We start from the raw sequence: 27,842 nt of genomic DNA, 5'->3' as shown, positions 1-27,842 counted from the left end.
GGCACAGAATTAAAAAGTCTGAAGACCATTGTTCAGATGATAAGTTGCTGAGCCTTGAAATCAACACCAAATGTATGATGCAGTTCAAATAATTCCTTCTCTGTGCCTACAATTGCAAATCAGTGCACCTGTGTAATGCAAGCATGTGTAAAATCCAGTGTACTCTGCAGAACGCTACACATGTTCCAATTCTTCCCCCTCAGACCCCGCACGTGTTGCAGCCTGGCAGACGCATTTAAGCACTGACTGCACAGCTTTTCATCTGAGCAGTTGAGCACAGGGGACATTGTAGTAAACACGGTTTAGTGGGTTAATGCATGTGCTGGTGAGCAGATCTCTATGTCGGGGACAGATTAAGACATTTCAGAGGGTTAACGTAGCTGTTGTGAAGCTCACTAACCTCCAGGTTCCAATCCGGTAAAATAGCATAGAGGTTAATGCACCTGCTGCAGAGTACCAGCAGGGAACAGACTTTAACTCGGCATATATCAAAGATTTTAGGTGGACAGTGTTTATCTGGCCCTCTGATTCTAAGGTTCCTAAGTTTACAAGCAAAAACACTGGTCAGTTTCGCAACAATGATTGTAAAAATCCGCATTCATGGTGATCTATGTCACCCATGGAGCCCCTGCTTACATTTCACATTTTACTTCTTGCATTCCTTATGATTGTTTTCTTTTTCCATATGTGTTTCTGTAGTTTTTGCACAAGGTATGACTCTTGTATAGTGCATATTGTGAACTGTAGACTCTAGGTGTATGAGTGACTTCAGGTCGTGGGTGAGTGTTTATGATGGAACACGATTGATATCTCTGCAGCTGAGGCTGAAGAAGGGTGAGTTTCTTTCAGTTCCTGTCAGTAGGTTATACAGGTATTCAGACTGCATGCACATCCCATCCTTGGCCACTCCGCAGAATGCACAGAGCGATGATCTCATATGTTCCAATGATAACTGTTGGGAAGTGTGTGAAGGAAGTCCACAGCTGTAAAAATATAGACTGTGCCAAAGGAATAGAAATGAAATGCTTCCAAGTGTGTGGGTTAAGTGTGGCAGGGATGGTGGAGTGAAGAAGATAAAAGCGGGTATGTGCAGAAGATGAGAGTGAAAGGAATGGCGCAGAAGAGGAAAGAGATGACACAGTTTTGCAGCTATGTGAAGCACAGAATGTTAGTTTCTGTGTTTTCAGCCATGCCCTTCCTTACATAGACCACGACTCTTGGAAAATATTTTTAGTTCTACTTCTTTTGCCACATCCCTTCTAGAGACCCCTTGCCGTTTTTATTCTACTTGAAGCACTCAGTATGTATGTAGTACACTAGGTAAATGCGCCTGTTTTCCATATGCAGGCATAACCCGCAGTCTGCAGGCTCAATCCCTCATCTGGTGCATTATCACTCACGCTGCAGACAGCTGCAGGCTACAGGTTCCAATCCCAAACCCACGTGCCACAGTCTACCCTACAACAGTGGGTCATTGAGTGTACCCGGTCCCTTTCCAGTATTTTCATTACTCTCAGACTCATTATTCTCATACTCCTCATGGTCAACAGCTTCATCCTTCTTCACACAACTACGGTATATTTATTGTCATGTGCGTGTCCCTTTTACGGGAAAATAAAGAAGAGAAAAAATCAATAGCGAAAAAAGAAAGGGATACAAAGGAGTAGGGAGTGAAAGAGAAGCTAGGATGGGAAAGAGAGTCGAAGGAAGAGGAGACAAGAGGAAGAAGTGAGAGAAGGAATGGAATAAAGTAATGGGGTGAAAGGAAGGGGGAACAAGGGTAAGAGAGGGAGGAATGAGAGAGCATTAACCAGGATAGAACTTAAGTGAAGAATTTTAGGCGATCATGGAGAGATGGTAGGAAAGAGTGAAAGGGAAAAGAACGGAACACAATGGAATGAGAGGGGAGATTATATTTAGAATATGGGTATAAAAAAGAAGAGCCAATGAGGCTAAGAACTAAAAGGATAAGAGTATTTACAACAAGGGGTGGTGAGGGACAGAGTCTCTGAATTAAGCAGAAAGCTCTCACCCAGTCAAGAGATCAGGGCTAGATCCAACACCGTTTTTTAGCTCACTGCACCATCCCAGTTTCAGAACCTGGCTGTATGCAAATTAGTATGTTCCTGTCCCAGTGCATGATGGGAACAGGGCAAACCAAACTACAAAAGCCAATTCTTACACTGGGAAGGAAACAAGCTCCCGGGGACCGGTTTCTGGCATTACAGCCGTCTTCGGCCCGGTTTGCTTGAATCCTGATGGTGCAATGAGCAAGGGTCTCACATCTGAGAATACCCTTCCACGCTTAGGGTGGACAAAAATATTTACAACAAGGGGTGGTGAGGGACAGAGTCTCTGAATTAAGCAGAAAGCTCTCACCCAGTCAGAATTGGCTTGGTAGTTTAGTCTGCCCTGTTCCCATGATGCACTGGGCCAGGGAGAGACTGATTTGCATATAGCCAGGTTCTGAGCTGCAATGGGGCAGTGAGATAAATAACGGTGATGGATCAAGCCCTGATCTTTGGACTGGGTAAGAGTGGTCTGCTCAATTCAGACACTCTGTTCATCACCACCCCCTTTTCTGAATCGTTTTGGCCACTATAGGTGTGGCAGGGTATACTCAGACATGAGTCCCTTTCTCACTGCTCCATCAGGATTCAGGCAAGCCGGGCCGAAGACGGCTGAAATGCCAGAAACCGGTCCCCGGTAGCTTGTCTCCTTTCTGGTGAAGAATTGGCTTGGTAGTTTAGTCTGCCCTGTTCCCATGATGCACTGGGCCAGGGAGAGACTGATTTGCATATAGCCAGGTTCTGAGCTGGGATGGGGCAGTGAGATAAATAACGGTGATGGATCAAGCCCTGATCTTTGGACTGGGTAAGAGTGGTCTGCTCAATTCAGACACTCTGTTCATCACCACCCCCTTTTATGAATCATAAAAGGATAAGAGAGCAGAGGAAAATCAAATGACAAAAAAGATTTAATAATGGAGAATTTGACATCTGAGTAAAAAGCGTAGAAGACCGGAATAGGAAAAAGAGTAGCAAGGGAAAGAAAGGTAACTGGGAAAATGCCCTTCTTTTTGGGGAAGAACACATTTAAAAAAAAGCGTAATAAACAGCTAGATGAAGATTATTGAATCTGGCTGAAATTACTTGAACAGGAGTGAATGTGAAGCAGTCAGGGACATCTCATGGGAAATGTGTTTATTAGCCAAAGTAGAGCAGTCAGACCATCCTATTATATCTGAGCTAAACTTGCAGTTGCAGTTTAGGGAGATAGTGGTCTTGTTCTAACTGGTGCTCCTCAGTGAGACACTAGATGCCACCCTCAGTGCATTTATTAAAATGCAAACAGAAAATAAGATGTATACGATTCACTACTTGTGTCTATTTGTGGTGCTCTCTGAAAGAATGTCTATGAGTACATATGAATGGTTGGGTAACCAGGTGCACTTTCAAAGTTGATACAATTGAATATGTAATGAAAAATGTGTTGTAAAATTCACCGTTTTGGTCTGTCTTTTTCCCAAACCCCCTTAGTAGTGGTCGAGCTCGCTCGCCACGTGCCGGACGGGGGATGGTCTGGGAAAATATGCCAGGCTGCTTTCAGTTCCCAGTTCCCGCCCTGCTAATGGTCAGCATGGTAGGACTCAGATGGCAGAGTCCGGTCATGGGTATAAGGTTGTTTGAGACTTCTGTCCCCGAGAATCTAGTCAGGAGGTGAGCCAACTATTCCTTGTAGTCACTCCAGGGCCCGGATGGAACCGATGCAGGTCCAGTCCTTTTCTCCCATTGAAAAGGACAGCAGGCTGAAGTTCAGCATAGCACGTTAGCAGTCCCAAGCGCAACCAATGCAGTCCATATCGGTATTGCCCCTGTATGAAGCTCCACCGACATAGACCCTCGCATCACAAATCGCTCGTCAAAGGATGCATCTACAACGACTTAGGTTCTTGCATTGTAGCTTCACAGCTCTTCGGAACAGAGACCTCGAATGTGCAAAGCATCCTCCACATGGGAACCCCTCAATGCTCCACGACTAGGATTTAAAGTAATGAGCTTCATTGCAGTCAACCCAAACTTTGACTTTGTCCTAATCTGGTGCTACCAGATATCCACAGTAGGAGAATTCATTTTTTTGCTGTCGTTTTCACTTAAAGTCTTGAAATAGCATATCTCCAGTTCTGCTAATTTGAGATATTATGTTTTGATCTTGATTTATTCATTGAAATGTACACTATGTTTCGAAATTAGTGCGAGATTTTTCTTGTGTTGTGTTGTCACTTTATTACTGTTTGAAGCGCTGCATAAATACTTTACACATTGTCTCTAAGTTAAGCCTGATTGCTTTGTGCCAAGCTACTAGAGGGTTGATCACAAGTTAATTTGGAGTTTGCTTGTGCCTCGCACAGATAAGAATTGTGCTTGCTGCTTCAGTAGGGTTTTATCCTCCAACTAGCAATTCAAAGTCTTACACATAAATATATTTTTGAGCAAAATCCAAATCTTGACCGCTTCTACAAACCTGTTTAAAAGTAGTGCACTCTTTACACTTTAGTCAGCTCATCCAAGTCAATGAGATGTTAACATTGTCTTACATGCTTTTTGCTAACATGTGATTGAAATAGAACAGGTGAGAGCATCGTGTGTTTAGTCTGATGAATGTTTTTGATTGTTGTTTGAGAAATGGTGCTATAAACATATCTGCTTTACAAGCATAATAAACAATGTAAAATCTTTTACTCTGTTGAATGACACTCTGTAAAATAGTGTTTGAGATAGTACTGCAATGCACATCAGCAAGAACGAATGGGCATCTTTCTCCAACCTCATAGGAACATTTCCAAATCAGAAATGTATCTAATCCGTAAAACACCACTATGGGACCGAAGTTCAAAGCTATTTTACTATCACAAAGTCTGCAATTCGCAAAATCACAGGCTTTTTTTTACCACAAATTGCAGTTTGTTAAAGTATGTATCAATGTTTTGCAACCAAAGAAATTTTACTTTTGACTCTAAGGATCCCCTTCCCCTTCACTTTTGCCTTTGTTGTGGAGCAGACAGAAATCAATGGGACCACTACTAACCTTCAAACAATCAAAGAAAATGTTTTCTTTTTAAATGCAGTCCTGATTCCTTTAGGAGAAATGAGTTGCATTCTAAAAAAAAGTGGAATTTATTAAAAATGTGATCACAGATATAGTGATCTGCTGAACCCAGCAGGCCACCATGTGTATGGTATTCCATTGCAGTAAGTCACAATTTGTGACACACCTCATAAATATTAATGAAGTAGGTGGGATTACGATTTTCGGAATTTTATGACCAGACCTAGTCGTAATTAGGTTGGTTGCAAAAATTCCTTTTCATTCTAAAAACGTTGGTTCACAATTTGAGATCACTTTTATGCCAATGGAAACTTTGTGATTTTTTTTTTTTTTTAAGTTTGATTTATTGAGAAATAAAGGGAAAAGGAAGGGAAGGGGAAGGAAAGGGAAGAGAAGAATTACAATAAGCAGGTGGTAGAAGTAAACATTAAAGTAAAAACTTCATAAAAATAGGCATTACAAGCATGAAAAGCGTGAGCATATCATATAGGCGGGAATACATAAGGCAAAAATACAATATATATGAAACTTTGTGATTTAATGTGAGATTTATAGAGCGCAACATTCACCCGAGGGCATCAAAGCGCTGAAGACTAGCCGTCTGGCAGAGGACAACCTTTACACCAAATACATCTGCCCTAGCTGATGGATTAGCCGGAGAATAGCCAGGTCTTAAGAATCTTTCAGAATGGCTGGAGGAGAGGGATGGCTCTTAAGGTGAAAGAAAGAGAATTCCTGAGTTTACTTGCGGCCCAAAGAAGGTTCTATCGCACCAATTCTTTCTTTTGGTTCTCAGTACCGCAAACCGCATTTAGAGAGATGAGCATAGACGTCTTCCAGTGGAGTGCCAGCAGAACATGATTTTTAACCTGGTAGGTAAAGGAGGTAGAGTGCCTTATGTACCATTCAGAGTGATTTGAAGCTGATGCGTTTATTGATGGGGAGCCAATGCAGGATTTCCAATTCCTTCCCCGCAGACTGTTTTTAGGAATGTCCAGGACCTGTCTTGCCAATGCATTTTTCACCACCTGGAGTTTATATTGCATATTCTTATTGGAGTCCAGGTACTGTGAGTTACAATTTTCCAGTCTCGCCATAATTAGGGCAAGCGCTATTTGTTTGCGTGCAGGCCGTTAGATTAAGGGGAAGATTTTTTTTAGCATCCTTTTAATCCAGGTGCAAGTGGAGATGGTGCGGTTCGTTTGGACATTAAGGTCAAGTTCCATACACCAGGCCCATAGGTTTGTTGAACTGTTTTTAGCTGATATGATTTCGAACGATATAATATTGGAATATGTTTATTCTGTGGCATAAGGTTTACTGTGTGTATGCATTAAAATGTAAGGGCTCATATATTTTAGCAGAAGTTGCTCTGTTGTTTTTTGTTATTGTATCACTGGATAAGTATTTTTAGGGTAAAGCCTTTTAAGTGTATTTCAATTTCAGAGCTTTGTTGTATAGACTGCATAGCCAAGGCGGTCACTGGACTGCAGCGATTGTTCAAGGGGCGTTTTACAGTATAAACAAAATGTGTTGGAACTAGCAAGATCAACATTGCCACTGACGGGCAGTCGCTGGCACTATGGTGGTTGCCTTTGGTCAGAGATTTTTTACATCTTCCATGGTGAATATAAGTCCTTGGAAGAGCTATTCTTGCAAAACATTACCTACACATTCAGGGCTGAAATTAGTTGGCGTAAGTTATTTACTGCAACGTTAAAGTGCCAGGGTCTGACTGACACAGAATTCAAGTTGGCTGCTTCAGCAGAAAAACATTTTGGTTGAAGCAAGGCGTGATGAGCCTTTCTCACAAATATCTACTCGAGCCATGCCAGAGGCTACATAAAAAACAAATGAATTTTCATGTTCTCCAAAGCTTTGTTCAATATTTTGTTCATTTTTAGGTTTGTCTAAACATTACACAAACTTTGCACTGTCATAAAAACAGGATCATTGTACATGTCTTGTGTAACAGTGATTCGAGAAGGCATATTTCCTATCATCCGATGTTACTGATTTTTGCACCAACTCAAACATGGAAAAAAATGGATTCTGAAACATTTCGTACCAATGTAGAACATATGTTTTGCTTGTTAAATCATTTTTTGTGCGTAGTATATATTTTAACAAGAACCTTTAGTTCAGGAATACTTCCTATAGCAGACTAATTGTCAGTTTTTTTACTAACATCTTTTGCTACAAACATAGCCACATCGTACACATTTTAACATTGGAGAATCTTTTTTGACAAGAGCTAGTGCTTTAAAGTTTCGAGGATCAATATTCTATATTAATCTGTTCATCTTTTTAATGTTTATTTGCTTGGAAGATCTCCTGCTTGTAGAGAGAAGAAGGATGCATGTCTTGCTCCCTGCCTTTCTATCTATCTATCTATCTATCTATCTATCTATCTATCTATCTATCTATCTATCTATCTATCTATCTATCTATCTATCTATCTATCTTTTTTTGGTTGTCTTTCTGTCCAATTCACAAAATAATTTACACGCGTGGCTATCTCTATTTCTTTGCCAAAGAATCAAGTATGGACCAAATAAGCTCATCCCATATTAATATTGAAGATAAACACATTGAATTAGATGCTGAAAAGATCATTGTTTTAATATCTGAGATATAGTGGCAGTTCGTTTAATACGTGTATGCATCTTAAATTGAACAGTATATTTAGGCGCTGTCATATTAATGAGAGTTGTGCCTTTGTGAACAGTATCATAATGCTCTAGTAAACACTCATTCAATTAAACTCATCTCATTTCTCATTTAACACGGCGAGTCATTTAACACGATGTGTTAAACTTTACACTTTATTTTTTCTTTTAGCGGTATCTTGTGGAAACCCAGGCACTCCAGCCAATGGCATGATACTAAGCAGTGATGGGATTCTTTTTTCCAGCTCAGTTGTCTATGCCTGCTGGGAAGGTTACAAGACATCTGGGCTCACTACCCGACATTGCACGGCCAATGGGACCTGGACTGGGAATACGCCAGAGTGCACAGGTTAACATCTGTCTTTATATCTGGACTGGTTTGAAGAGTGAAAAATGTCATGTAGGTTGTGGAGAGAATGACTATTGATTTTCCAATAAAAGTTATTTCCATGTACTATTATGTTTGAATTTTAAGAGGTAGAAAAAATGTATTTGACCAGAATCGTGGTGGTCACTCCCTCCTATCGGCAGTCGTAAGGGTATGAATCCTGATATTTCAAAACCCATAAGACAAGCCTTTTTGCAAAGCTTTTGTTACATAAATAACGCAGTCAAATCTCTCTGAATCCATGTTTTATGTTCAAATAGAGGAAACTTAATGTTATACCCTCTCTGTGTTGTGTGCAGATCTATAAATGAAGGTGCAGATGTACAAGTTGGCTTGCATTGAGTATGCACCATGCAAGGTGGTACATGCACAACGCAGATCAAAACTTTGATTTCTGAAGCCATTCAAGACCACTTTGCATGAGAGGCACCATGAATCTGGAGTCCAGCAATACAGAACATATTGCTGAATTGCTCTACTTTGGCCCAGGAAGAAGGTTCATGGGCGTTGCGTGGGTGTTCCACCTGAACTTAAATGGTTTTTGATGTATTCCCAGATTTACCAGAACTGATAGACCTGCAAATGCACCAAAAAGATATGCCTTCTCAGGGGAGGCTTAACGAAGAGAAAATGCCTCTCAGGATTGTTTTTGTGCAAAAACAATCCTGCATGCAATGCAGGCACCCTTGCACCATGGTGCAAGAGTGCCTGCATTGGTGCTAGGCTGCTCATTGTGCACCAGACCTGGGGAAAGGACAGGAATGAGCTGTATTGCCTTATATACGGGGCATTCCTTTCCTTTCCCTGTGATGGAGTGTAGTGCAGCAAGGTTACTTGCTCCGCTGCACTGTATCACATTCTCTTTTCAATAAGCCCCAGAATCTATAATGGTCACACATAAAAATAGCCAGCTTCTGCAGTCTTAATCCAGATAAATTGACAGTGAAGCCAGAGAGCATTTCAATATTTTTAAAGAGTTATTGATAGCAATTTGTTCCTTAGTACACTTGATAAAAAAATCATTCTATGCCGTAGAACAATTTAAAGTTATGGTGAGCATATCCTATTGAGATATCTTTTGTGCATTGTCAAATTAAAAATGTAAACAATTACAGTTTGCACTTGCATTTATGGAACAAAGTAAACAATTGTTTGTTAAACATGTAAAGTTCATTTTTAATATGACCTAAGAACTGTCTAGCTGTCAAAGCATAATAAAAGTACCTATAATGTACTTATTGTCTAAGATTTCAAAGATCGAGATGTAATCTCAACATCCTTGTGAAATGGCCCACAAATGCTTAATTTGTAATGATATAAATGCTGTTCCCCAAATTTGGAGACATGCCTTTCCAATGCATGTGGCTTGCTCATCAGCTATACAGTCAGGGTGGTGGAACAGCAGGCTGCGCACCGTCCTAGAGACAGAGCTTTACTTCTCCTTAAGTCTCAATTGTGGTTCATAGAAATAGAAGAAAGCTACCAATATAACAAAATGGCACTGCATTGGCAGTATTTTTTCTATTTCCATGTTTTATAAAAATAAAAAAGATGTATCAGCTTTTTCCTGCTACTCAGAGGGGGGACCATAACAATCTAAAAGATGACAGACTACTGGTGCACTAAAATAACTGCTGGTGGTAATCCTTGACACAAATTGCCCACTGACTGAATGTATGTGAGCATGGACACTTCAGCAATGTGGCATACTATGCACTCTACTCTAATCTCTGTTATATTTGCATACATTTCTTAAATAAGTCTCTGAATACCCAAGACATGATGACATTTACACTTTTCAATTTTATTACTGTAAGTATATAATCTTTCCTTTCTTGTCACGGTGCATTCAGATATATAATGTGAATGTATTTACTTAGTAGGAAATAGTAATAGGGGATTGTGATAGGCTGCAATTGCTTTAACTACCATATATGTCACAACGAAACCTTTGATGATTTCGTAATGTGAAACATTGGTCTTAAAGCAGTAGGCCAATGGCCATACTACGAAAGCCTAGATTTACTAATTATCACCAGATTACACATGCCAGAACGTGTATGTATTAATTACAGCTATTTTTTGGCAAGCCTGACTAGTATAGCCAACCCCTTCCAACGCCCTGTTTGAGGTAAACCTGGCTAGTGTCATTATTCGTTCTTGCATTGTTATTGCTACCCTGTGTTTGACAATACTTTGTTAGTCTAGGTTTTGACTGAGCAGCTGTTAAACAGACAAATTGCTTCAAATATATATAAGTAGACTTTGGGTCTGCCTCTTTCAACCATTAGCTTTTTACCAGACCCCTAAAGCCATTGGCTGGAGACTTTTCAATCAAATCTAGGCTCAGCCAAGAATAGTGCTTCACTCCCCCTTGATGCTATGGACTGATAGTGTGTATCCTTCCACCTCTATGGTAGTGCATCATTGATCTGCATGTGGGACTATGTTACAGCTATAGCCATCCCCGCCTGCTCTTGCTTTCTCCCTCCCAAGTGTCTCACAGTGTTCCTCATCATGTTCCATGTCCCTCCTGTGCACCATTCCCTCTGGATCCTCTTCCCCACATCCCCTCTTTTCATGTACACTCCTTGTTCCCTCCCTCGTACCAGTGTGCACTCATTGTTACCTGATCCTTTAGCCCCTTTATCTTTTCATCTGCCCTTCCTCCATACCCTAGTCACTTTTTGTTACCCCATGCCTACTGTTCCCTCTTTATTTGCAACTTCAACCTCTTGGTACAACTTCTTATACCTTCCTCTTGGACAGGTTATTAAAAAAATAATGTCAGTGGAAATTAAATTTGCGCTATACTTGCATACAGAACCATCCTCTTTTAGTTTGAAAGTCAATTCAAGGTTGGGTGGTAAGTAAGCCTTTATTAGAGCCCTTTCATTTTATTCGATGTGATAGGAACTAAATAACAACTATAACGAAGGCCCCAAGTTGCCCAACCTTTATTTGGCATAGGAACAAAGACTATGGTATGGAAGGCTACGGAGACTTCAATAAGAGACTGGCTTTTGTTTACTGATTAGATTTAATGTTCTTAGACTACATGCATTAGCACTCATATTTTTTTGCTTTGCCAACAGTTGCAACTTGTTATAATGCAAAGAGAGTATAGAGCTAAACATGACTAAGACTGAGATGTTGCATTCTTAACTAGAAGAACTTCACACATGGGTGTAGCATGGCTAATGCAAGTTTATTTTCCTCATTTGATCACTGTTATCATCTTGCTTCAAATATAAAATGTTTATTTGTCCTTGAGTGTACACATCCTTTTACTGTGAATTGCTTACATCGTTTGAAGTTTCATTCCAATTGGTTGTTGAAGAAACAAGTGACCCAAGATATATGGTCAGGAACAACATTACAATGTTGTTTACACTTCATCTAAAATCATTCTTAAATTTGTAGAGGTCATAGATGGCAAGGATTTGCCATTCTATGGCTTTATGTGGCTTTTATATTCCAACTTTAGTAAGACAGGTGATAATGCAGATGTAAAAGGGGAAATGACCATGTAAGGAAATAATTGTCATATTGTATGTTTACAACTGTAGTTCTTAAAAAAATCTGTTTTATGTTTCCTATCCGTAGTTATTAGTTGTGCAGATCCTGGGACCCTAGCAAACGGCATTCGGTTTGGAAGTGATTTTACATTTAATAAAACAGTGGTCTATCGATGTAACCCTGGCTATCTGACTGAACCTGGAGCATCATCTGCCATGCTTTGCACCAAAGATGGGATGTGGAACCAAAGTAAACCAACTTGCAGAGGTTTGTTTAGTAACACACTCTCATTTGTTTGCAAATAACTGACAAAAGAAATAAGCATAATTGAAATAATGATAACAGTTTGAAGAATTGTCTAACCAAAAGGTATAAAACGATAGAAAGTTAAGTATATGCCTTGATGTGTCACTATTAGCTGAACAATAAAAGTGTATAAAAAAAATGATATGCCCCAAAGGTCGGTTGAAAACATGGGAGCTTTATTTAAGATATGACTTTTGACCTCAGTGTGACAGCATAAAGTCACACTGCTACAATGTGCCTGTATACACTTGCAGGTGATTCGAATGCAGCAATAACACATATTACATAACATAACATCGGATGGAAGCTAATATATAGTCTTTTCATTTTATGGCAGGATCCATCAGTTCAACAAGTTCACCATTCACAGACCCACTCAACTGCCAGGACCCCATAAAAAAATAAATGACGTTCACATTTGTGGCACTAGGGAGTTGATGCTGTGATCTGTCACTGGGGTTCTTTGAGTTCTAAATGTTCTTTCCACAATTTCATTATATTCTACTGTTTGAATTCTAGAGGAATTATAATACCAAGCAGAGGAAATCCTCTGGTCATCAAGACCCAGGAAACTTAATAAAAGCATAGATTTAACTATTGATAAGGTTTATGCTTCAAATGTGTGGGAGATATTAGATGTATTCATATAAATATTTAATTTATGAATTGTTTGGTTTTAGCTATTACATTTTCTTTACTTTGAAATCTGTGTAGTTCCATTTATTTTAATGTTTGTCTTCTTTTAATTAAATGTACACTATGACTAAGGAGGTATTTTGGAGGGGTGAAAATGCCCATTTGTTTGAAGGTTTTTGTGTTCCTTAACTGCATTGCTCTTTTTGCATTTTATTGTTTTCATTTTTCTTCTTGCTGCTAACCTTCGTTATTCATGAAATACATTGTTTTGTTTTCTTTTCTCATCACATTTTCTAAATATAGTCATTATCTTCCGCATAATATCAGTGCATGATGATTTCTTGGCGCAGTTCAGTTGGTTAATATTGCTGCTTTGCCGTGATGTTCCTAACTGATTAAATTTGAGTTGTGTATTTCTTGGCATCAGATTTCCTAAGGATTTACACTATCGCAAAACAACAACATTGTCACAAAGTGACTCATTGTATTTACTTTCTAACATAAAATACATTTTGTGCTGGAACGGTTACCTTTTCTCCATGTAAAAAGTGTTTTGCACTGGTTGGTGTTACCTTTTGTCATGAGGAAGTAACTTGGGCAAATCAGCATTAATACCAAAAGGGTTTAACCCAAATTCTGAATCATTTAAATAATCTGAACCAATCTAGCATCAAAACACTAATGCCTCCTCGAAGCAGGAATTAACAAGGAGAAATGATTTAATTTCTCAAAAAAAACGATCATTCTATGAGTGCTGCAACAGCACATACCCAGTGCAGAGTAACCTTCTGAAATGTGTCTTTCCACAGTCATTTATACTGAAAGGATATGTTTCTAGTGCATGCTCACTTCTGCACCTTTGCGTAAGGATTTGTGTCACACAAGGAACCCTAATTAGAATACCAATGTAAGGGATACATGGCAACAGCAGGCATTACATATGATCATGTGCTGTGTTAGATCCCTTGTACAAAGGAGCACAGACAATGAGATTGCTATGCTGAGTTGTATGAAAAATTGAAAATCTACACCTTAGCTTCACTAATTGGTAAGTGTGGTATTTGTTCGAAAATCAAGGGAATACATTTAACAAATTCACAGTTGTTTGTAGATTATGCATACACTAATATTGTTGCACTAGAACATTTCTTAAAGTTGTTCGGAAAGCAGGTGAAGTTCACCCATCTATGTATTGTCCACAGTCCTCTATAAATTAGGGTATTTTAGGCGCTGGTAGCTTAGCTATTTTCATAGGTTGTCATATATGTGGCTCGTTACATAATATGAATATATCTATGATGCCACAGAGCTTTGAAGAAGGGTGAGGTTAGGGAAGAATAGTACAGAGTAAGATAGACAAGAGGAGTAACCTATCCTGAGGGTTAAATCTCACGATTTACAATTGTCAGTGCCTTCCTACAATATAAGAGGCTAGCAAAAACCAGGCATTGAGGGAATTTCAAAATCATAGCAAAACGGCTTGATGCCTTTTCTTTTCATTTTTATATTTTCTACTTTGGACTTCTAGAGGTTGTTAGTGTGATTGTTATCTAGTCAGTTGCGGATATTGATCTTGCTTTTCAACTATAGTTGTGTGGTTGGTATACATCCTATCAAACTTCTGAACAAACCTGATCAGCTAGCCAGATGAACATTGTTCAGTAAACTTCGAGTTCTTTTTTAAATGTAAGTAAGCAACTGTTGCCTTTCTCAAAAGGAGATAGAACCAGTACTTGGTTGGCTACTCTGAAGTCTACTGCTGGGAAAATAGCTATCATTTTCCAGAGCTTGAAGTGTCTGTGATAGGTTCAAACCAAGTCCTGGGCACACGTTTAGGTGATTGTTAAAGAATGTCAATCAAGAATAATAACAGGGTCAACACCAGTGGATGCTTTTTTGGTAAATGTATTTAGCGACTTTCTTCAAACAGTAACATCAAAGGGAAACCAGCCAGCACTTGTTTCGTCACTCGGGTAATCACCTGTGACTCTTCAGGGATGAAGGGGGTAGTATCCGTGTGGACTCGCAAGACGGGTGATATTTCCAATCGGGTCAGAACAGGTGTGAAGGAAATCAAAAGCCAAAACGGCGTGCTGGTGAAATGAACAGGGGGGAGGACGGGTTGGTCCCTTCCCCGTGGATTCAGAAACCTGTTAAAACGGGCGGGTACATCCGTCTTCCATGCGTTCAGTGTGCAGTGTGGCAGGGCACTTTCTGTATCCGTCTTGCTTTCTGCATGGAAAGCGAGACGGAGACAGACTGTGCTTTTCCATCTAAGGTCTAAGGTGATTTTAGGTTTTAAGAAGAATACATACTTGTGTTCCATGTCCCCCAGCCTTGGAAGCCTATCGCGTGAAACTCACAGTGATGGAGAAAACATTAGTTAGATCATTGCTCTTGGTCCCAGTAATTACCCACTTGGTTCTACTTTATTTAGACATAGGATGAAAAGAGTATCTGCTCTGGCGCATTTAAAGCCACGACTATTCTGAGAGAGAGATTCTTTGAATGATAAAAAGAATATGGACCATGCCTTAGAGATACCCGGGTTAAGGTTTTTTTCTCGACTGCTGTTAAAATGTCGGTTTGAGCAGAGTGTGGTACTCACCTGACTTACCTTGGCAAGGCGGACAAGCAGGCCTTAAAATCAACCTACTGGTTACTAGTGTGGCAAGAAATAACAACCAGGGGCACTATGGGCCATCGCACTGAGCAGTTCTTGGCTTTAAACCTACTCCTGTTTTAGAAAGTTACATAGACAATCAATATCCTACCTTTGGCCAAGAGCATGTTTATAAAATTTAAGAACAGGCTATTTGGCCCTTCAATTGTTTAGTAAAAACTGGAATACAAATCTCTTGTCTGATTCATGTCCAGCTTGTGGCATGAACTCTAAAGGCTCCATTATGATGTCGGGCGGATCGCCACCGCCATGGTGGCGGTGGCGATCCGCCCGACAGAAATGCCCGCCCGCCACCCTTTCCCCCCGCCACATTACAATGGCGGGGGGACCGCAGCAGAGGCAAACACCACCCGCCACTTTTCCGCCCCAGTCGCCTTGCGGCCGGGGCGGAAAACGAGTAACATGTAACATGAAAAACGAGTAACATGCAGGCGGTGTCTGTCAGACATCGCCCGCAATATTACAATGGGCTTTTTTCAGAGTGAAGGCCAAAGGGAGGTGGCACACGGGGGGGTAACTGTGGTACCCCCCTGCCTTTGAATAATCGAAGAAGCAGGCACCTCGCGGTGCCTGCCGCTTCGATTGTGCATAGGCGTGCTTTTGTTTTAAACATTGTGGCGGGCGGAGCAGTGAGCACCGCCCGCCACAATGTTAAATTGAGGAATGCGCCCGCCACTGTGGCGGGCGCATCCTAATGGCAATGTCGGGACCCCCGCCCTTTAGGCAGGCGGTCCCGAGTTCCGCTAGGGTGGCGGGCGGGCAAAGCCCGCCCGCCATCCTAATGTGCCCCGTAGACTCTTGACCATATTATGTTTGTCTGTCCTGAATAACATGGTGTGCACGTAAATTGGTTGTGCCCGATCTGTTTGTCCATAGAGGTACAACATTTTAGAGAGGCGCAATGAGTCTTGACGACTGACAAAATTGACCCGGTTACTTTTTCTGTGAGCTGGTTCTTGTTTAATATCTGGATAAAGCAGCAGAAGTTTCTGAAATCATTGTAAATTGTAGTATTTTAGTGCATGGGTTGTCCTGTGGAAACCATTTATAGTACTTATGAATTAGGTATTCAATTGTGAAATTTAATAGTTATTTCTTATTGACCAACACATATTAAGCCCTTTTCAGAACATTGCACCTCATAAAAAAACATGAATTTTACAAAACTGTGAAACCTGGAATTAATTTGAATTTGCAGAGATTGGACTATTAATTTGAGGTATTATGTTGATTTTCCATCAGAAATATCTGCGACGAAGCTGCACTGCTGGTAATAGGTTTTATGATTTCATAATAATGTTTTATTACAGTATATTAATGCATTAAGGATATTGAATGAAGCTAAATCTCTGGTATGTGGTACATGGAAAGTACCTTTGATGGTTTTGATGATGATAAACTAAAATTATTAAAAATTGGAAGGATCCTTGTGTTCCTTCAACGTAATAGGAATGTGGTTCATTACTACTCATCTAACCTCATATGATTATCTTTACATCTAACCTACGAGAGTGAATCAAATATCTCAATAGCAGTAATAATGAATAGGTTGGCTTTGAGGTAGCCTTGGATATTGAACCAATACATGCATGTTAGTATGGTAACACCTCTCTGTTGTGGTGATCTTGTAAATGAAAAATGTTGTTCTCCATCAAGGAGATCACATTTGTTATGGAAGCATGAAAATCAACAAGCAATTTTATGATCAAGGCATGAACTGATCCCCTAGGCACTGAATGCATGAGCCTCTTTGGTTATTAGAAGATCAAAAGGCATACTTAATGCACACACATGTCACTGACCCCCAAAGAAGTGGAAGCCAAAGTTAAGCAGACAATTTCAATAGGATTATAGCTGCCCTCTGTTGCCACAGACATGATGACATTCAGAAAGCACATATTTCCATTTCTTCCTATACAAACTGGGTAATAAATGGAAAATGTATTTGTAGGAAATTAGAGTATTAGTGTTGGGAGTGAAAACAACCTCAAATAATAATTACAATCCTTGCCAGGGTGAACAACAAAAGTCGCTAAATAAGGATGTGCTTACACCTCCCATAGCTTGGTACAAAGGCAGTCAGTTAGAGGCAATCCGTAAACTAGTTGTCCAGTACTTAAACAGTAATAAAGTAACAAGAAAAATCCTAGACCAATTTAGAAAAATAGGGAATATTTTAATACATAAAACGAAGACAAAATTCTAATTAGTAGAACCTGTTTTATAATATTATAACCATAATTATTTTTGTTTAATGTACAAAATAGCACAAAAAGTTATTAAGTGCCAAATACGATTGGTTGCGTCTGACCAGTCAAAGGTAAGGTTTTTACCTACCTACAAGGACAAAAGCAAAAAGAACAGATGAAGGATAGGATACTGGATAATGCAAACATTAACCCATAGTCATAGACATGGGTTTATTCCATCGTTTTTTGTAGCTCCTCACGCCACCCTAGTTTGGACTCATATGCAAATCAGGCTAGACCCAGCTCCTCATGGTAACAGTCTAGCCTGAACTGATAAGTAATGTCCTGCCTGGGCAGGAAACAAGCATCCTTGCACTGGTTTTGGGGTATCGCCCCTCGTTAGCCAGGCTAGATTGTAGCCAGTGGCACAGTGAGCATGGGACCCATATCTGGGTATACCCTTCCCACTTGGGGCAACAAAAGCAAAAAGAACAGATGATGGACGGTCTGCTGAACAATGCAAACATTCATCCCAGTTACAGATCTAGGAATGATCCATCATTTCTTTGCTCACCATGTCACCCCAGTTTTGACCCAGCCATATCTTGGGCAGGTTTTGGGGTATCAGCACTCATCAGCTAGGCACATACAGCAACACAAGATACCTGTATGTTGGTTGACTGGGGTGTGAGCCGTGGTCAAGCATCAACCACCATCCTTCTCAGGATGAGGCACAAGCCAAACCTAAATTTACCTGTGCTCAACCCTGTGGTAGCTTGGCATGGAGCAGTAAGGCAATGTATAAAGTATTTGTGCAACACTTTAAACAGTGATAAAATGAAACCACCAAACAAAAAGGATCCTTGAAGGTGCCCTTGATGCTGTTGAGCGGTAGCAACCTACGTGAGCTTCGCCCCCCACCAGGATTTACTACTGCTAGAGGTGGTCCTTGGATCTCTAACCCTCAGCAGAGCCCCGCCGGTCCCCCAGGAGACAGTGGGAACCCTCAGAGGTGGAATTTGCTGGATGGGACAGGAGAAAGTTGCACACTTGCCCCGATCGCCGGTGGTGGCTGCAGTGGAAATGACACAGTCAGCGCTCTGCAGAACTAGTTCTGTGCAGGTTGTGAGGATCCGCCAGCCCAGGGAGTGAGGAGAAGAGGAAGCAGTCGGAGGAACTGGCAGGCTGCCAGTGCCTGCGCTGAATGAAGATTGGAAGGAGGCTGGCAGGAGGGCCTAACTGTGGGACGCTGCAGACCCGCCATCTTAGCAGTATGACCGAGCAGCGATGAGTGGGCCTCAGCACCAGGCGCTGATGTGCTGAACGGCCGCAGGAACATCCAACCCAGAGGTTATGGGGATCAATCGCTTTCTGATGACTGTTAGGTTCAGGAGAACACAGGAACGCCAGATATGCCTAGGACTGTGACTGTGGTGAGCCGAGGGGTGTAAGACCCACACTTCTACCTGTCCCACTTTGAGGAGGGCCTGAGAGCTTCCAGGGCCCTTGCGAAGCATATAAAGTGAGGGGCATGTCAGTGATTTGCTGAGGCAACTCAGGAGTGCACTCTCCCACCCCCCCTTTCCTTTCACCTCACGCCTGCAGGGAGTGTGATGCACAGGGGGTGAGAGAGGTGGAGGAGGGCCAAAGAGGAGAGCCTGAGGCAGAAGCTCCGGTGACTAGGGCTTTCAAGCAAGACATAGTGGGGGAATTTAAGGAGTTCAGGAAGAAGGTTGGGGATATTGGCCAGAGAGTAGACTCAATAGAGCGTATGGAGGATGCAAGAGAGGAAGAACTAGAATCCCATCGCAGAGAGATCCTAGACCTGCAGGAGCAGAACTCTGAACTCCAGTACTGGATGGAAGATCTTGAAAATAGGTCTAGAAGAGGTAACATCCATTGAAAAGGAGTTCATTTGCATGCTACCACCACAGGACTAGAGAAATTTGTTTGCAGACTCGTCCACCAAATGCCTCACACTCTGGCACCGCAATATATTATCCTGGATCGCATACATAGGGCTGGCCAACCTGCCACCATGGAAGGGATGCCACAAGACATCCTCAGTAGCCTGCACTACTGCACCCAAAAAGAAACCATTATGAAGGCAGCCAGAGATTGTGCCACCATCGAGTTTGAGGGCTTCAAGGTGGGGTTGTACCAGGATCTATCCCCGCTCACACTACATAGAAGGCGTCAACTGAAACCACCAAAGAATTCTTACAGAGGAAAGCAATCCAAAACAAATGGGGCCATCGTTTTGGCCTTACCTTTGTGTTGGCAATGAAAGGTGCTCTGTCCGCAGTCTGGACGATGCAAAAGATCTGGTGGAAGTGGATGGCACCGATTGCAGTGATTCCTCCAGGGGAGATAAAGAACAAGCAAAATCACCTAGACGCTGGAACCCGCGATCCGTCCGATCGAGGGGGGAAAAATCTGAGCAAGCTGACAGACTCTGAGAGCCAGTCAGAGAGAGAAGTGCTGTTGAAACAACTGCAGACCAGGGGGTACCAGATGAATCAACAGCGACGAGGGAGTGCAGGGAAGTTACTTGCGGATGAGCACACAGAGCTATTTGTACATTTTTCCTTAGACAGCAGCATTGACCTGAGGACACCTCCGCTATTGTGAGACACTGAACGGTTGGCTGGACGGCGGGTGTCAAGGACTGAGAACTTGCAGTACCATGAGCTGCACCACTGGATCCATGATTCCTGTTGCTTTGCGCTGTAGATGATTCAGTGGGGGAATGGATGTGCAGTTGTTGATGAGTATAACTTACGATTTATGTTTCTACCAGCTCTTTGTTCTTATTCTGGTATTTTTTATAGTTCCTAATTGTTTTTCATGGGGTCCGTATGGCACACATTTAGAGGGGGAACGCAGGATGGCTCCGCGCTGCCTTTTCCTTAGCTTAACACGAATGGTGACATATGGTTAGAATAGTTTGCTATAATGTCAGGGTATTGAATGCACCAGAGAAAATACTGGCCTTGTTGTCCCTGCTCAAGGAATCCAGGTGCGATATTTGCCAATTGCAGGAGATGCATTTGCTTCCTACAGATTGAAGTGACTACGTTTTCACTGGTTCGACCGCCAATTCTTCCCACCGGGGGAGGGGAAAAAGGTGGGGGTGGGCATCCTTCTCGCCACGCACTTTCAGGGTAAAGATAACAGTACACAGGCAGAACTCCAAGGGCATCTCCTCTCCCTTCGTATTACATGAAGAGCTTACTGCCCTTCATTTTAGATGCGATAGGGCGAGTGATGGAAACCACAGACGTACATGTCCTCATAGGGTGGGGGACTTTAATCTTGTGATTGATGTGGGGCTGGATCGCTTTGACGCAACGGGTGGTCAACTCAGGCGCGTTATCTGCCCATTGCTTGCGCGAGATGGCTATATATAATCTTGTGGATGCCTGGCGTAAACTACACGAGAGTTCCTACTCTCACTACTCAGTAGCACATCATGCACATGATAGAATTGCTCTGTTTCTCACTACCAGCTCCCTTGCACCCTTCACTAGGGAAGTGGACATTAGGGTGTTGGCACTGTCGGACCATGCCCCAGTTTACATTGACCTACACTTCCCCAAGTCAAACTTCAAGCAACGCGCCTGGCGCCGTACCTTAAAATACTTACATACAAAAATGTCCTTGCTGTGCTACAGGAGGCACTGAAGACATTTTGGGGCATAAATGACACACCCGACACCCCGATTGCACTCCTATGGGACACTCTGAAAGCAGTACTGCGGGGACACATTATCAGCATCACGGCCCAGTTTAATGGGGAGTGGAGGGAGAAGCTGTGAATGCTTGAGGGGAAGGTCAAGGAATTGGAAGGAGTGTATAAAAGAAGAGGGTCTCGCCAAACACACCACAGACTGAACATAACGTGGAATGAGCTTAAGGCATTGGACTTGGATAGAGCTCAACATGCTCTATTGCGGCTAAAACAAAAGTATTACATGGGGGGAACAGGGCAGATTGCCTCCAGGCTCAGTGGCTCAGTGCACGGACTAACAGTCAGAGGGTTTCCGCGATTATGAACGCCCAGGGGTAGAGCCTGGAAGGGGACGAGCTGATAGCCCAAGAGTTTCACCTTTTCTATAAGCACTTGTATACGATGGAAGAGTATTCAAACTCCGACATAGAACCGTACTTGAGCCACACTCCCATTCACAACTTAGACCACCAACATGCCCTCACACTGGAGACATACATTTAACTGAGGTACTCACTGCAATATCCCACCTACCGAATGGGAAGGTGCCAGGGCACGATAGCTACCTTCCAGAATTCTATAAACTGCTGGCCCCTGCCTTACCCAACTGTAAATTTTTTCAATGATTCGGGTACCCTGACAGACACCATGCGACTTGCTACTATTGCGGTCATACCAAAACTGGGGAAAGATCCTACAAGGTGCACATCATATAGACCTATCTCACTGCTCAATGTCAATGCAAAAATCTTTACTACAATCCTAGCAGCGCACCTGTCGCCCATGATGCAAGGCCTCATTGACCCAGATCAGGCTGGGTTTATTCCAGAGCGTAACTGTAGTGACAATACAAAGAGAATATTCCATCTTCTAGATAAGGCCCAGCGGACTAAGATGCCAGCGATACTATTCTCTATGGACGCTGAGGCTTCATTTCATAGGGTGCATTGGCCTTATCTGAAAGCAGTCCTACAGTTTGTGGGACTGGGGCCCCGATTCATAAAATGGGTATTAGCTGGGTATGCAGCACCACAGGCAATGGTGCGAGTCAATTGGACAGCATCGTAAACTTTCTGTATTGAACGGGAAATTCAGCAGGGTTGTCCCTGGTCCCCGCTAGTGGGAATGAAGATAAGTGGTAGGGACAACAAGATGGCGCTTTATGCGGGTGCCGCCTTGGTACACCTGAAGGTTCCCCACAGGTCTCTTTCGAGCCTTACCCAGGATGTGGAGGCATTTGGAGCATTGTCAGGCTTCAACATCAATGAGCAGAAATCGCAACTCCTGAGCCTTACACTTCCAGCCCCGGTGATCAAGGTGTTGTGGAATCTTTATCCTTACACCTGGGCCTCACAAGCGGTTGTTTATTTGGGCATGCACATACACCCTACTGTGCGGCAAATGGAGGAGAGCAATTATGGCAGCCTCCTAGCGGACACACGCACAGAGTTGGAAAAATGGAAGGACTTTATGCTGTCCTGGCTTGGCCAGTTAGCAGCAGTAAAAATTATGCTCCTGCCTAAGATCCTATATGTGATGCAGACTTTGCCTCTTGCTCCCCAGTTCAGGTGCTTCCTAAACAACAGCATCTGCTAGAGCACTACATCTGGGCCGGGAAATAGCTAGGAGGCTGACATACCTGCCATCTGCCTGTGGAGGGCTCTGCGTCCCAAATCTCAAATATTACTTTCAGGTGGCACAGCTAACGTATATGGTGGAGTGGCATAGACCCACAACAGAGAAGATCTGGTGCTTCATTGATCAGGCTATCACGGGGATACTCATATGGAAGATTCCATGGCTTCCCAAAACACACCGACCACAGGCAGCATATATTTTCCCGGTACTACGTACCACGGTTAGCATCTGGGATGTAGTGTATCATGTAGCATCCCCGAAGAAATTATCCACTGGATGTTCTGCCAGCACTTCATGGCTCAGCATATATGCCATGGCAACAAGCAAATTGTAAAAGGGTAGGGGATTTATTGGATCACTTAGGAATTATGTCTTTCTGGAAAATACAGGAGTGCAATGGGTTGCCATCATCTGCACAATGGCAGTATGCTACAATCCATCACTGGGTCATGCAACCAACGCTGAAACCGGTTGCAAGCAGGCCACTTTTTCTATTTGAAAATTGGATTATTACTAGACACACTGACATGAAACTATTATCGGATATATACGCCTTCCTGAACACATCACAATCACACGCCAAACCAAAGCACAGGCAAGATGGGAGAGGGAATGTGAGAGGCAGTTGACACAAAAGGAATGGTTGGACATACATAAATGAGCTAATATGTCAGCGCTCTCGGGCAAGGGGACACTGCTGCAGATAGGGCATTACTGGTACTACACACCAAAGAGTACAGCACATTGGAAATGGGGAGGTGACCCTAAATGCTGGAATGGGTGTGGGGACACTGGTACGTTGACACATATCCTATGGCACTGTCCTAAAACCCAGACATGTATGCAGGGGATCTTAAATGCTGTTGATTAAATATCTGATACTAAGCTACCCAGGTTTCTGAGTTACATCCTCTTTGGACTCCCCAATCCACTAACATGGATCTCTGAGAGGACGTGCAATCACATTAGCCCTATGTGCAGCAAAACGGTCCTTGTTAGCCCAGTGGGGTACGAATTTGGTGCCTCATCTTACAGACTGGCTACATTGGTTGTGGGAGCTGTTATGAATAATAAAGATTACGGCGGTGGCAGAGAGCAGGTTACCGTGCCAGTTACCACGCTTTGATAAAATGTGGTGTCCCTGTCTTAGCTGTCTTAGCAGGGAGCTCAGAGAGCTAACTTGCCCGATTTATCTTAGGCTACTACACTTGATACCTGAAGAACCTGCTGCTGTGACTCAGTCTGAAGGAAGCTCCGAACTTGGGGGCACTCTATAGCAACATCAATGAGTAGCTGGACAGCGCTACATCACCTTGCTAACTACTTATTAAGCGCCCTTCATGTTACTTCCCACTCATAGGGCCCTCCCCCCACATCTCTCCTTTCTTTTTCAGTCCTGTCATGTTTTTTTGCGATCTTGTATATTCTAATTTTGGGTAATGCATATCTTTGCCTCACCAGCCAGTGGCTGTAGGTGAGAGTATACGTGAAGTATTTCTCTTTGGAAATGTCTATGGAGATTTTCCTCTTTTTTGATCTCTTGAAAATCAATAAAAAGCCTTGAACAAAAAGGATCACTTACAAAGTTAGAACATTATTACTTCCTTTAATAAATAAAACTAGACAAAAACAACAAAAATTAAATCAGTGGAACTGGAGATATTCAATGTTAAAGATTTTAGTGAGAATAACTCCAAAAATCACATAGCGGCAGCTGTGAATATCCCATCAAGCCAGATTGGGACATAGTCACAACTTCAGGCCGACCATGATGGAGCACGTCCCAGCTACTGAGACCCAGTTAAGCCAACCTTACAGAGTACCTTAAATCCTGGTTTGCATAACATGGCGAGGATCCGTTCAGCTAATGCGATGCGTCTTTTATGAGGTGCAGGGAGAGTGTGATTTGAGGGCCTGTGTCTTCGTACAGGGTCCCGTAGATGGGATTTGCAATGCTAAGTCCAGCGCTGAGGATGTGGCACACAGTCAGGGCAATGCATTGGGTTCTGTGAGGCTGTGATGCGGATTCTGGTGTCATCATCAAGGCTGCTGTCGATGAGGGATGCGAGGACTTGCACCAAGGATGAATTATGCAGTGGTGGTTTGGAAGGTATTGCGGACCACGGAGGAGCTGCAGGTCTTTGCAACGGGTCCAATCTATGGAGCAGAAGTGATGCATTAGTTCTGCCCGGGGTTGCACCTCGCAGCAGAGCAGATGCATCACTTCCATTGGATCCACAGAGGCTGGCAGAGAATCTTAATCTGACTTCAAAGTTCCTAGGACTAGGGTGGCATCAATTGGCAGGGTAGACTAACAGATGTAAGAGTTCAGGAGAATATGCAAGGTTATTGGAAGCCTGTTGTGTCCCTAAGCCAACTAGCCTTTGGAATCACTCTGTGGTTCTGGGTTTAATAGGTGCAGGTCCAGTCTTTCTTGCCCACATAAGAAGGCAGCAGGTTAGCAAAGCAGGTCAGCAGTCCTTCAGAGCTGCAGTCCAGCAGAGTGCTAGTCATGTCAGAAACACAGCACCCCTTAGTCCTGGCAGAGTATCGACAAATCCTGAAGTTTAGTAAAGAGTGGATGTCTAAGGTCCACTATTTATACCCAGTTGGGCCTTTGAAGTGGAGAGATGTTTCTAGAGGAATGCCTAGGTATCCTGTGCTCCTAGTCTGGCTGCAGACTAACTACAGGGGGCTTGAGCCCTTTGTGTGGCAACAGAACACAGCTTATTCAAGTGTTGATGTGGCTGGTCTCAGCTCCTCCCTTCCATGCTGCCAGTGATGACCCACCCAGTCACACCTAAGCTCCCCATTGTGTGTAGCTGTCTAGGAGAAATAAAGAAAGCCCACCTACCAACTACACCCAGTGATGTGATACAGAGACAGGCTGCTGGCACTAAATGGCTAAGGCAGGAAAATGCCAACTTTCTAAAAGTGGCATTTTCAAAATTGCTATTTAAAATACGACTTACATGAACTTGATACTTGTTTCCATTTTGAAGTTACAGCGTATTAAATATAGTAAGGTAATCCCAATATTATCCTATTGGGGAGGTAGGCCTTGCAATTGGGAACAGCAAATTTAAGAATGTCTCACTACCAGCACTTGTCAAACTAAAATGTATATGTCCAACTTTAAAAATACATTGCACTCTGCCCTTTGGGCTGTCCAGAGCCTATCCTAGGGTTGACTTATGTTTAATAAAAAGGAAGGTTTGGGCCTTGCAAAATGCTTATTTTGCCAGGTCGACAAGGCAGCTTAAAACTGTAATGAAGTTAGTTGAGAAAGTGGAATTTACACTTGCTTAAAACTGTACACACATGCTTCAATGACAGATCCACTAATAGCATTTCATTTACAGGCCGTGGCCACTTTACTACAGACTTACAGGTAAATTAAATATGACAATTTGGTATAAGCCAATCTTACCATGTTTTAAGGGGAGAGCCCAAGCATGTAAGCACTGGTTAGCAGTGGTAAAGTGAACAGAGTCCTAAGGCCAGAAAAAAAGTCTTTTGACCACAGCTGTGACATAATGAGTGAAGGTCTATGTAGCTGGAACCTGTAAAGAATATCCCTTTTGATTGTTTTTTAAATTAAGTAATCTCCAGCCAGATAATTCATTTTTAACTGAACTCCGAAAACACTGCCAAGAATATCCCCCAGCAATATGCATAGCTTATCACATTTGAGTAATGATTTATTGCAGTCCTGATGGCTAGATTTCAGCTGGCTATTTTTGAAAAAAGCAATTGCTTGTGGAGCTAAACATCTCTTCTGAAAGGAAATAATATATTTTGAAAGAATATTTATTTCACTCTTGTCTGATCGCAATAGGGAGAACCTTTATATTGTAATGTCCTTCTTTCAATTTATATAGTGATCTTTCATCTATCAGATTAGTTCTTCGTTCCAAGTACTGTCTTCAGCTTTGGACAACAGTCCAAGCATGATTTTGTTAGAAAAAAATTCCGAAATACGTTTGGTACTTATTATTTCCTTTCAGTCATTTACATAGATACAATATTAACTAATCAGTGCTACTAACACATTTTTCATACCATTCAAGAGTTTCAAAGTGGAAGAGAAGGGTGGAAGAAGAAAAAGACAAACATGTACATGATGTTACAAATGCAATGAAGACCCATGTGAGCGATCTTGTTATTTGACTCATAGAATGTACGTCAGGAACTGTTTCCCTAGCAGCTTCGAATGTATCGACTCAGTCTGTTATTTAGTTGGAGAAGTTTTACATTGAAGCTAGTTCCAACCGATGTGCATTGGGCTATTTTCTTTCCTGTAATCATGGATTTTATGAACCATACATTCAACACAACTGTGAACGAATACCCAAAATTTAAAACACATCAAAAAGTGCCATCTTTTGTTTAATCTCTATATCAGAAACTTAATACAGGGTCAGACGTTTTCAGAGACATTCAAGAAATTTTCACGCAGTATAGGAAGGCAACCAATTATACAATTACGGGTACTAATAAATTCCTTTTTACAGGAGTGAATCAGAAAAATACTGTATTCGATTTGAAGACAGTGAATAGTAAAAAAAAGTACAGAAGACATAAAATACATTAAATGCCCTCCACAACACCCGTCCCCAATACCTCAACACAAGAATCTCCCTCCATACCCCCAAGAGAAACCTCCACTCTGCCAACCTAGCCACGGCCCCCCACAACCAAAGTACCAGAGCGGGTGGCAGATCCTTCTCCTACATTGTGGCCAAAATCTGGAACAAACTCCCCGTCAGCATCAGACAAGGCCCGGCAGCACATCTATTCAGAAAGGATTTCAAGACCTGGCTCTTCGGATGACCAAGGAGCTGCTCAAACACTGCTACCCCAGTGCCTTGAGACCCTCATGGGTGAGAAGTGCACTCCAAAAATACCTGATTATTTGATTGATTGATGTATAAACAAGCATTAAAATGTAAAATCTCATATCATTATTCAGAGG

At 42.2% G+C, this 27,842-nt stretch overlaps 1 protein-coding gene across 1 annotated transcript in view; it reads left to right on the top strand.

Moving 5' to 3' along the window:
• Positions 1–27,842, top strand: part of CSMD1 (CUB and Sushi multiple domains 1) — a 3,932,590-nt gene that overhangs the window by 3,677,562 nt on the left and 227,186 nt on the right. The window contains exons 58-59 of the mRNA XM_086925641.1: positions 7,951–8,127; positions 11,773–11,952. Of these exons, the coding sequence (XP_086781767.1) occupies positions 7,951–8,127; positions 11,773–11,952 (357 nt within the window). The remainder of the gene's footprint in view (positions 1–7,950; positions 8,128–11,772; positions 11,953–27,842) is intronic.

The sequence above is a fragment of the Lissotriton vulgaris genome, chromosome 6, assembly GCF_964263255.1.
Source record: "Lissotriton vulgaris chromosome 6, aLisVul1.2, whole genome shotgun sequence".
Lineage (NCBI taxonomy): Eukaryota > Metazoa > Chordata > Amphibia > Caudata > Salamandridae > Lissotriton > Lissotriton vulgaris.
The sequence above is the reverse complement of the archived record's forward strand: the minus strand, read 5'-3'. Positions and strand labels throughout refer to the sequence as shown.